General features: G+C 38.1%; 1 protein-coding gene across 9 annotated transcripts in view; it reads left to right on the forward strand.

Annotated features, from left to right (window-relative positions):
• The window catches only part of LMBR1 (limb development membrane protein 1), a 141,970-nt gene that overhangs the window by 88,585 nt on the left and 41,260 nt on the right, over nt 1-12,125 (forward strand). For all 9 annotated transcript variants that reach the window (XM_059932948.1, XM_059932941.1, XM_059932942.1 and 6 more), the window contains one exon: nt 11,721-11,801. In XM_059932948.1, coding sequence (XP_059788931.1) covers nt 11,721-11,801 — 81 coding nt within the window. The remainder of the gene's footprint in view (nt 1-11,720; nt 11,802-12,125) is intronic.

Raw genomic sequence — 12,125 nt, forward strand, 5'->3', positions numbered from 1 at the left:
GCCTTAGAATACAAATTTTTATTTCCTCAGAAGGAAGGAAAGCAAATCAATCTATCTTGACCTCCTACCCACTCCAGCTCACCACCTCATTGCTTTCCCACTTTTATAGCGGAACTCCCAAGGGTTGTATTCTTGTTGGCTTCATTTCTGTGCTTTGAACGTTTGGCTTTGAACTCACTTCTGCCTCCACGACTCTCCCGAAGTGCTGGTGCCAGGTTGGCCACGAGTTCAGAGTCCTCATCTTACACTCCCCTCTCCTTGAAATAGTTTTATTCCGCTTGCTTTTCAGTTTGCTACTCTTTCCTTGTCCTTCCACTTAATGGGCTGCTGCTTCTCAACCTACTTTGCTGAGTTTTCTCTGTGTCCATTGCTTCTTCACATGGGTCTGCCTCATGCCTCGGTCCTTAAACCTCTCTTTTCTGTTTGCCTGCCCTCCTCTGGTTGTGTCCTTTGGCCGCATGGCTTTATACCACCTGTGTGCTGCTGACCTCCAACTGTGTAGATCCAGCCTCCTAGTAGACACTCCACTGGGCTAATTGGCATCTTGAACATATCTAGTCCAGGATCAACTAATTCCGCCTCTGTTAGAGTGGACCCATCCCTGTAGGTGGCAAATCCATTCCTCCAGGTGCTCAGGCTAATTCCTTGGCGTCTCTTTCTCTTAATTCCCATGTGGATTCCTTCGCAAAGCTGTCAGCTCTCGCTTCAAAGCCTCTCCAGCATCTGACCACGCCTCACCACTTGCGCTGTCACCACTCTGGTCTGAGTGGCCGGTCACCTCTTGGTTAGATTCTGTAGTTTCCTAGTGGGCTGCCTGCATCCATCTGTGGCCTTGTGAGTCAAGGAGAGCGCTTGAAAATGTAAGTCACATCTCACTTGTTGGCTCCCCGTCTGTAGCCTCTGCAGCCTCTGGCTTCCTCTCCTGCAGTCTCCTTGCTGTTCTTCTCTCATGCGGCCTGCCCCACCTCTGCCTCCTGCCGTTCAGGTCTTTACCTAATGGTCCCCTTCTCGGTGGGCTTTCCCATGCTGTGAGCCTTGTGGCTGTGATTTCGTAGTGCCAGGCCCACCTCCACCCTGGCACTTCTTTCCCCCTTCCTGCTTTATTGTTTCCATGGCACTTTCCAATCGCTGACATGCTGCTCACTTTTCATATATTGCCCATCTCTCCACCTGGAACAGGAACTCCACAGGGCAGAGATTTTTGCTTGTTTTCTTCCTGATCCTCTGATACTGCCAGACATGTGGTGGGTTGGTAGTAAATATTTGTTGCATGTGTAAATGGATAGATGAAAAACACGCATGGTGGATGGTTGTCATTTTACCATAGATGTGAAGAAGGAAGAAGTAAAATTTGGTGATAGCATAAAAGACAATCACATGGAAGAGTATTTAGGAAAGCCCATACTAGAGACCTCTGGAGACAAACCAAGATTGAGGGGCTGGAGGTGTTAGTGAAGAAGCAGAAATAAGGTGATTTTCCCCTATTGTTAAGGCATGAAATAGGAGCAGTCACAATCCATTTCTACTCCAGGACCCCTGAAGAGTAGCCCAGCAGAAAGTCTCATTACATTGATCGTGGTAGAAAATCTTTTGTAATTCCTTCCCAGGATTAAGTTATATATTTATCATTAGCCTGTTTAAGTGTTTAAGTTATGCAACAGCATTAATTGAAATAATTAGCTTTTGTGTGTATAGCCTGTGGGTGTATTGGGTACCTTTAGAAGCACCATAATGAATAGGAATTATTTTTTGTTGTTTAAGTTCAAAACCTTCACAGTTCTTTTAATGTAATTTATTTAAAAATATTATAGCCTTTGAACTTAATGATTCAATTCAGTTTTGTTAGGTACTATTTTCATCTTCATGATAAAAAGTTAGTATATCACTTTTGGTGGCAGTTACTTTCCTGCTTCATTCTAATCTTTTTTTTAAAGCTTTTTCTATTGAAGTTGATGTTGATTCTTTATTTTTAAGAGCACAGAAGATGTACTTGTTTCATTTTTGCTGAGTGTCATGTTGCAGTACCTTTGTATTCTGAAAGGTAAAGGATTGAAAAAAACGACATACCTGAATTTTTTGTGGAACTAAGTGACCTGTCAGAAGCATTTTGTCACCATCAATCCTTGAATCTTGCTGTTTATAACAAAGCTGAGTTTGCCAGGCAGTCTATGCTTGCTTTAGAGTTCTAGCATCCTGTCGGAAGCTTTCCCATTGTCATTGGCAAGACAGTTAGCTATATGATGTCTTTCACATAACACCTGTAATGGTATAAGGAAGCTTATGTTGGGTTTTATCTCATGTCCGCTATGTTACTTTCATCTTGACTTTCCTTAGGCATTCTTCTGTAGTCTAGCAATGGTTATTCTGTTGGTTATACCACTGAAGTGAGACTGTCTCAGACTTAGCAGACTCTGGCCCACTTCGAGAAATGTTTGGGCTTAGTGACAGGCTGAAGGTGATCAAATATCAGCTTTCATCACAAACATACATAGCAAAGATTGTTGACGCTGAATGACCCTCTTTTGGGCAATACTGTGATAGAAGAAAATATTTAGTAATATCTTGACTTTATGAACTAACAGAAAAGAGTATTAATTCTACTGGTAATACTAATTAAACAGTTTCTAATAAGGTATCAAAATTTGGGTCCAAGGTTCTGAAACTGTGAGAGACACCTTGTTAAAATTTATTCAGTTTCTTGGACCATATAATCACTTTCCATGACAATAAAATATGACCCAGATAATGAGATGATGAAGGGATGAAATGAATTGACTGAAGAGATACAGTATTAGTAGATGAGGAATCCTTTGGAATAACAAACTATAGAATAATTTAAGAGTTAAGTACCATATATTCTCTGAAATTTAGAGAAAGAGATTACTCTGTATAGATGATCCAAATTTGTTAGCAGAAGATGAATTAATGCATACAAGCTGCTTGTTCAACCACACTTATGTGGAGGATGGTGTTCCCGAGAGTAGCACATATAAAATAATCTTAGCATCTTATCTAGCTTAAGATCTACCAATAACTTATAGCTAAAGTAGAAGAAAAAAGGCCAAACCATTACTTTAATTGTACATAGCTTCATGTAATGTTCCTAAAGCTGATTGTTTAATACTCTCCATCTTGCTTGTGGTCATTTATAATCAAAGTATTTTGCATTTTCAAAATTGTGTTGAATATCAAAAGTCTCATATTACTTGGTTCTATAATTAGCCATATTTTTGTGGATATGTCAGAAGTAAATAGAAACTATTATTTTTAACAAATGTTAGCACTGCAAATGGAATAGAAATAGAGTTTTTGAGTATGCGGATTGTCTATCTCCTCTGTAGATAGTAATAGTATTTGTTCATGCCCAGATAGATGCTTTAGAGATTTCATGGCCAGACTTCAGTTTTCAAAATCTTTCTGGGGTCTGTCTAATCATCAGTGGCTTTATGGTGTACGGTAATTGGTGTTTGCTTAGGGGATGGAGACTGTTCATTCTGTGAATTATTAGGAGTCTTGGGCTTTAACAACTAACTTGTTTGTCTAAGTGACTAGAAATAATGAAAAGTACTTGAGTGACCTCACATTCTTGGTGATAGAAATAACTTTGGTCAATTTAAAGTACTAAGTATAATGAAAATTTTAAAGAGTTACTTAGATAACAGATTTTCTAATCAGCTTTCTTTTGGCTATATGCTAAATTTAAAAGTTAAATGAAAAAAATAATGTTTATACTAGAGGTATCTATTTCCAAGTAGTATTCATTATGGGACTAAGTTTAGGACACTGAATTGTTTATGGTACTGAATTGTTTAGGGAGATTGTTTTATTGCTTCATATTCTTTGAATTGTTTATATACCCAGTTGGAGATTTATGTTTGTTTTAAAAAATATAACATTATACATTTTACATTAAATAATTAGTGTCTGTCCTTTAACATATGAATGCATGTCAGTTAAGGCTCTCTTACATATTAAGAAAAGGTGTGGGCTTCCCTGGTGGCGCAGTGGTTAAGAATCCACCTGCCAATGCAGGGGACATGGTTTCGAGCCCTGGTCTGGGAAGATCCCACATGCTGCGGAGCAACTAAGCCCGTGCGCCACAACTACTGAGCCTGCGCTCTAGAGCCCGTGCCCTGCAACAAGAGAAGCCACCGCAGTGAGAAGCCTGTGCACTGCAACGAAGAGTAGCCCCTGCTCACCGCAACTAGAGAAAGCCCACGCACAGCAATGAAAGACCCCACGCAGCCAAATATGAATAAATAAATAAGTACCTAAAAAAAAAAAAAGAAAAGGTGTAAGGACAGCTTAATTATTGAAGAAGTGCTGGACTTTGGGAAATTATGTTATCTTGCAAGCAAAATATTTTCAATACCACACTAGTTTTTCAGTTTAAGAATAAAGCTGGGAAAAGTTGCCTTCAGCTATTAGTTTTCCTGAATCCAAAGAGATGGGTGGGGCAGGATCAAAAATACTCATTTGATCAAAGTTATTGGCTCTGAAGGTATTCTTACCTGTGTAAGAAAGATGAAAGGTGTTGTTTTTATTGCATGCTAGTAACAGTGTAATTTTGAACTAATTGGTGGTGAACTGCCAATCACCTAGGGGGAATGCAAATAGATACTCTTACAATTTCCTTTGAGGTAGTGAAGTCTTACGTGGAGGCTGGAAGGAAAACAGAATAATACCGTTAAATTGACCTTAAATGAGCTGCTTTGTGGTTTTCTTGGCGAATCCCTTTTTATTTTTCATGACTAGTCCAAACAGGTTTTGTCTACCAATTTGACTTATTGACTAGACAATGCTGACATTGAATATTTTAGATTCATTTTGAAGTAAAGTAATGATAATACAGTTCTTTAGGATATTTTGATCACTTTGTTGCTGCAGCTTAAATTTGTGTAACATTCCAGAATTGTTTGCAGTGTATCATGATTCCTTACAAGAGCCATCATTTCCTTCCAGTCATTTATGATAGGATATTCCGCCCAAACAAGCTTACTTTTCTCACTTAGGTAGTGAGATATATAGTAAAGGATGGTGGTGTCTTTGAAAACTGTGTTATTCCAGATGAATCTAGTCATTTAAAAAAGGCGTAATTTCTTTGAGGACAATAAGAATGTATTCTTGATTTTAGTATGCAACTCAGTCAGTGTTTATTAACTACGTATTGTGTGCCTAGCATTGTGTCACCAAAAAATAAACACACAGTGTTATAGAAATATCACTTTAGTTATTTTCCTTTGAAAACATTGATTAGTCTAGACATCTGTATTGAGCTTTGTAGACATCACACCCACAAAGTAGGCATTTATGTCTTTTCACTTAATTTTACATTGGCAGCAGGAATACTGTCTACTCTGATTCCCTTTCAAAATTCTGAATATTCATCAGATTATTTTTTCTAGCAGTGAACTGGTTACTGGAATAATGCTTTTCTTCACAAGTATAGGGAATGAAATGTAGTTTGGAATTGTATTTGTAATTTATCAGATATAGAAGTTAAATGAGCATTAACTACAGATACATACCATATAATTTGTAAAGAAATGGGATAAAAAGTAAAATATACTTATCTCTAAGACTATTATATTCAAAGATACTTGAAAATCTTATAATGCTATGCCATCTTACTGTAAATCTCTTTGTTATACAGAAATATCCATTAATTCTGTAACTTAAATGTTTCTCTTTTTGTTTTGGTTGCTAAATTTGTAGTCAAAGTTTAGTAGTTTTGGGTCACACTACCTGAATACATCTATACTATCTTTACCCCTGTTTTCTTATAAACTATATACTGGCAAGTAAAATGATGAAACTCATGAGCTCTGGAAATAGTGTATAACATTTCAGTGGTTTCAAGACCTCAGGTTCTCCAAAAGAGAGAGAGTATTGGATTTCTCTCTCTTTAGTGATGGACGGAAGTGAGAAAGGAAATGCAGTGGGGAATACTTACCTTTCTTAGAAACCTGGGGTAAGACTGAAGTTTTGTGATTCCACAAGAGGGCTTAGTGCATTTGTACCCTGCTGCCTTGGGTTGTTGGCCTGAATCCTCCCTTCAGTCTTTCTCCCTTTGAGAAAGGAGCGCTATTTGTATCTTGAGAGATGCCAGAGCACTGAGTCGTCTTTCTCCTGAGTCAATATTTCTGGTCAGTTCATCTGTACTCCCCAAGAACAAAAATTACTGGGCCCTCCAGATGTTTTGTCACTGTTTGAGCGACTGTCTGCCCTGAGTAGGTGTGAAGGGAAGAATAGCGGCAGATACAGAAAAGTTACCATTCGCTTAGGACTGAGTGACGAAGGCCGAGATGAATAGCGAGAAAATGTGATTCCAACTGAAGTTAACTAATGGGAGAGACAAATAAGAATTTGTAATTAGCCCCCAAAAGTAAATACCAATTTTCAAAGAGATGTAATTAGAGTAGAAAAAGGATTGCCTAGAATGTGGGAAAAACATTAAAAATTCAGTAGACAAAAGATGTGACAGTCCTTGTGGTAGACAGAATAGTGTCGCGTGAAGGTACCCAAGTCCTAACCCCAAGAGCCTGTAAACATGACCCCTTACATGGCAAAAGGGACTTTGCAGTGTGATTAAGTGAGGGGGGGTCTCGAGATTATCCTAGGTGATCTGATAGGCCCGGTGTCATCACAACATTGTTTTTTTAAAATAAATAAATTTACTTATGTATGTATGTATGTATGGCTGTGTTGGGTCTTCATTGCCATGTGTGGGCTTTCTCTAGTTGCGGTGAGTGGGGGCTACTCTTTGTTGCGGTGCACGGGCTTCTCATTGTGGTGGCTTCTCGTTGCGGAGCATGGGCTCCAGGCGCGTGGGCTTCAGTAGTTGTGGCGTGCAGGCTCAGTAGTTGTGGCTCGCGGGCTCAGTAGTTGTGGCTCGCGGGCTCAGTAGTTGTGGCTCGCGGGCTCTAGAGCGCAGGCTCAATAGTTGTGGCACATGGGCTTAGTTGCTCTGCGGGATCTTCCTGCATCAGGGCTTGAACCCGTGTCCCCTTCATTGGCAGGCGGATTCTTAACCACTGCGCCACCAGGGAAGTCCCACAGCATTGTTATAAGTGAAAGATGAGGCAGGAGGGTCAGAGAAGGAAATGTGGCAGTGGAAGCAGAGGGTGGAGTGATCTGAAAAAGGGACTTTAAGCCGAGGAGTGCTGGCAGCCTCCAGAAGCTGGAAAAGACAAACAGATTCTCCCCTAGAGTCCCCAGAAGGAACACAGTCCTGCTGACACCTTGATTTTAGACTTCTGACCTCCAGAACTGTAAGATAATACATTTGTATTGCTTTAAGCCACTAAGTTTGTGGTAATTTGTTACAGTAGCAATAGAAAAATAATACAGTCCTTCTGCAAATTGAATTAATCATCTGGTAGAATCAAGTGGAATAACTATTTCGTGTCACAGAGCAAAAGAACAAAGAGAAGGAAATCACTAATGAAATAATAGACATGGACTACAGAGCTAATATACCTAGTCTAAGTAATAGACTTCTAGGAGAAGAAAAAAGAACAAGTAGGAAAAAGTAAATAAATAATAGAAGAACTGGTCAGTGAGCTGAGGAAAGACTTGAGTGTACATTAAAAAAGTCACAGAGTCCTAGGCAAGATTATTAAGCAGGAAATAAACAGATCCAGAGTTATACGATTCACGAATTCCAAGAATAATGATGATAATAATAAAAAAGATTTACAAGCTTTCACATAGAAAAATTACTTACATAGGAGAGAGAGACCAACACAAACTTCCCTTTTATAACCTGTTAAGGATTATTAAATAATCTGTAGTCTTAGGGGGGCAGGGAAGATTGCAATTAAAAACTCATATATTTCCAAAGATGTCATATATCTTATTAGGGCACAAAAAGACATTCATTTATTTATTCATTTTATAGCTGTATATTTAGTAGCTAGGTACTCTTCTAGTCATTAAGGATATGGTGGCTTCCGTACCATTGGAAAAATTTAGTAATAATCTCAAACTAAATATTTTTAAAACAATCTCAGCACAGTCCAGAACTTAGGAGGGGTGAGTGGAAAGCAGTGAGAGAATGGTTTTAAAAAAGTGTTGTGAAAGCTTCACCTTAGTGTGGGATAAGTTACCTAGTAAGGTTTCCCTGTGGGGTTAGGTTGAAAAAAACATAAGTCTAAGTATATGTGTTAAGAATGAGAAAGTAACCACTGAAGTGTCAAATTAACATGAATAAAAGGATAAACAGAAATTCCACTTGCTAGGGAAAGAAGAAATAATGAACAAAATAAAATAAACAGAAATTATAAAATTACATGAAAGAAGAAAGCACCAGTCTTCATAATAGACCAACTTGGGGATGGCAGAATTCAGTCCCTGGATGTCACTGTTGAGCTGCTGGAAAACCCACTTTGAAGCCCACTCTGTGTGTAATCTTCCAATTACATGAAATTATTTTCTTATTTTTTAAGGTACTTTGAGTTGAGTTTTCTGACTCAGCAGAAAGCATCCTAATAATACCCCCCATTTCACAGATGAGAACACTGAGGGTCAGAGAAGTATAAACCTAAAAGAAGGAAAACTTGAGAGGAGAAAGCCATAAAAAATTTTTGAAATTTAGCAGACCTGAGAGAATTTTGGAAGTAACTAATTTAGCAGACCCAAGAAAGCTGAATCCTAAGCCATCTGTGCTTGATTTATATTCCAGAATCCCTTAAAGTCCCCAAAAGTGGTACTACCAGACACCTGTGAAAGTGGGGATAAAGTGGGACAGGTTAAGATAAGGAGGATTGGTGAAAAGCCTGCTTATGAAGCGATTTGATCCCCACATCTTTCCCCTCCATCCAGGGTACCAGACCACTGCCTCTTCCCGACCTCAGCAGTAGAGGGAGGGTTATTCTCCAGAGAAGGTGAGACTGTGGCCTGGGCACAGATGGGGGGAATGGAGGATGGGATGAGTGCTTACAAACTAAATGTGTGAGCTCCCATCTCCCTTCACCTGGACAACCAAGCTTTAATACCCCAAGAAGGAGATCAGAGAGTCTTATCTGGGGAATCTGTCTACCCAGGAGGAAAGCCTCACACCCTGCTAGCAGTTGGGTGTCCATGAAAAACGCAGCTTGATTACCCAACAGGAAGTCTTGTCAGGTGCCACCCATGCAATCTTAGAGTTTCAAATTATCATTTTTAGTGCTTCCTTCTTAAATATGAACAGATGACTAAGCCTTACCATGCTTAAGAGAAAGACCTCTCATGGGAAAGTAGGGGCCAAAACAAACAAACAATAAAGAACCCCAGGGGGAGACGGAATATGCACAGGATAAGCAAAAAGTAAAATCTATCATCAGTGTCCTGCGAGAGACTGAGATTGCATCCATGAGAAGAGCCAGGATTCCATTAAAAATGGAATAGCTAGTGAACAGAAAGGGCCTCTTGAAATTTAGAAATGATAATGTATCTAAAAGATTGGAAGTTAAAGAAAATAGGTCAAAAATGACAACCACAGGGAAGAGTTAAGAATAGTAGAGGACCAGTTCAGGAGATCTAACATCCAACTAATAGAATTCCAAGTGGGGAGAGGAGAGAAAACAGGATGGAGGAAATGACAAAGTCAAGAAAATTTCTCAGCTCTAAAGGACAAGAACTTGGAGATTGAAAGTGCTCACTCAGTGCCCAACATGGAACATGAGAGTGACTCACCGACACTGGGACAAAGGCCGACACGTTCTCTCAGGGAGAATGAGAAGCAGTTCACACTCAGGTCCAGGAGGAAGAAGAGCTTCAGACTTCTCAGAGCTGACACTGGACGCTGGGGGGCGGTGGAGCAGTGACTTCACGATTCTGAAGGGTAATTAATTTTGAACTAACTAATAAAGAATAATAAGCTCGTAAACACTAAATAAAAAGGTTCCCCTGCTATTTCTTGATTTTCCAGCATTAAGTTAACTATTACCTGACAGCTATGGAAGATGAGGGTTTAAGTCCCTGTAAACCACATACCTTTTCATTCCTCATTTATAGTTTTTAAATATAAAAAAATAATTTATATTTAACCAAACTTTCATATTCAGACTTGTATAGTTACAAAAAAATTACCTCCCATTCACCTTTTCTTCGTAAGCTGCTGGAGGAAATAAAGACATTTGGGAGGAAGGTTTAGCTTCGAACTAGTAGTAAATGCATAAAAAACTAAGCAAATGTAAAAAAAAAAGATTAATTCTGGGGGTGGGAAGAAGAATGTTATGGAAGAAAGGAAAGCTAATCGTAGTTTATTACATGGGTAAGTGGCAGATAGAATTTGTATTGTAATAATGTAGGCATTGGATATTGCTCTAACCAAAATTACCAATACGATGATATATGAAAGGGGGGGATGAATGTAAAGAAAAGCATTAAAGACACTGAGGGTCATGATGCAGTGATAAAAGGTGTGATTCATAAGGAACATGTTACAGTCTTACAGGAGCCCCCAAATCTTAGCAAATACAAACGCATAATGAAAAAATTCTTAAAAACTGAGAAAAAACTATTCAGTCAAAGTACAGTTGTAGTGGGGGATTTTAATTTGTCCATTTCAGAATTTAGCAGTTAAAATAGAAAGAGTATGGACATACACAAACCACTGAAGAAACAAGCAGAAAATATGAACATGGTGTACATGTTAAAGTAACAATGGGAAAATATTTTTTACCCATCATATTGGCAAAAATTCAAGAGTTTACAACATCCACTGCTGGGGAAGAGATTGGAAAACACAGATCTTCCTTGACTTACGATGGATTATGTCCTGGTAAACCCATTATAAGTTGAAAATATCTAACCTACCAAACACAGCTTAGCCTGGCTCACCTTAAGTGGGTGCTCAGAGCACTTACGTTAGCCTACAGTTGGGCAAAATCATCTGACATCAAGCATATTTTATAATAAAGTGTTCATAGAAATGTAAATTATTATAATAACTTATTACAATATATCACAATATTTGGGGGGAAGTAACTTTTAAATGTCTCTTAAAACTGTAAATGCTCATATCCTTTGACTCAGCAGTCTGAATTTTGAGACTCTGTCCTACAAAAATAATAGAACCAAAAAGTACTGGATGTTCATAGAAAAATGTTTGTAGTGGCAAAAAATTGAGGAAAACCTGAATATTCATAAATGGAATAATTCTGAATAAAATTGAAGGACATCCATATTCTGGAATTATTATTCAGCTGTTAAGAAGTTGGGGCTGTCTGTCAATGTGGACATATCATTAACTAGGAAAGCAAGTGGTGAAATAATGTCTGATTTGACCCATTCTTATAAAATACATAGTAAAAACCGTGAGTATGATGTGTATATATGTTATGAGTATGTACATGAAGGTGAAGAAAACCTCACCCAAGCTGTTGACAGTTGTCACGTTAGGGAGGTGGGATGAAGAGAGGAGATCTTGATTTTCTTTCACTTTTTATAATAAGCACATGATGCTTTTGTAATCAATGAAAAATTAATAATAGATCAAGTAAGAATTTTACCAGAGTAAGAAATTTTCTAGGAAACATGTAGTGTTTAATCAGCAAGAACTTGGAAGTTTTAAGGAGTAAAGAAATGGATGTACTTTTCTGTGAGTCACAGCAGCCCTTGTTTTCATTATTAGTGATCAGGATTTGCAGTGTGTTTTTTATATTTTCATTAAATGTGAGGGCTGCCTGTTCTGGGGTTCTGTTGTTATGTTTCTAAAATGTTTTTGCTTTTGATAGGACTGTCTTCATCAGTGGAACACAATATAACGGAGTTGGAACAAGAACTTGACAATGTAAAGACTCTTAAGACAAAATTAGGTATTGTACATTTTTTTCCTTGACTTATGTATTGGTCTTGGTTTCTTATTAAAGACTTTACTGTAGTCTGGAATATTTTTTAAAATTGTGAAATCTCTATGTTACAAGCTTTCAGTCTGTCCAAAGCTGTTAATAAAGAATGTCTTTTAGTTTGGGGAGGGGATGAGCATGTATTTATTCACTTTTTGTTGTTGTTGTTTTGTCTGTGTACAAAATGACTTTTCAAAGATGATGATGTTCCAAAATATCACTCCACTATCTTTTCACTTGTATTATTTCTGATAAGTAATCTTCTGTTATTATTATCTTTTAATGTCTTTTTTC

Source organism: Balaenoptera ricei, chromosome 9 (assembly GCF_028023285.1).
Source record: "Balaenoptera ricei isolate mBalRic1 chromosome 9, mBalRic1.hap2, whole genome shotgun sequence".
NCBI lineage: Eukaryota > Metazoa > Chordata > Mammalia > Artiodactyla > Balaenopteridae > Balaenoptera > Balaenoptera ricei.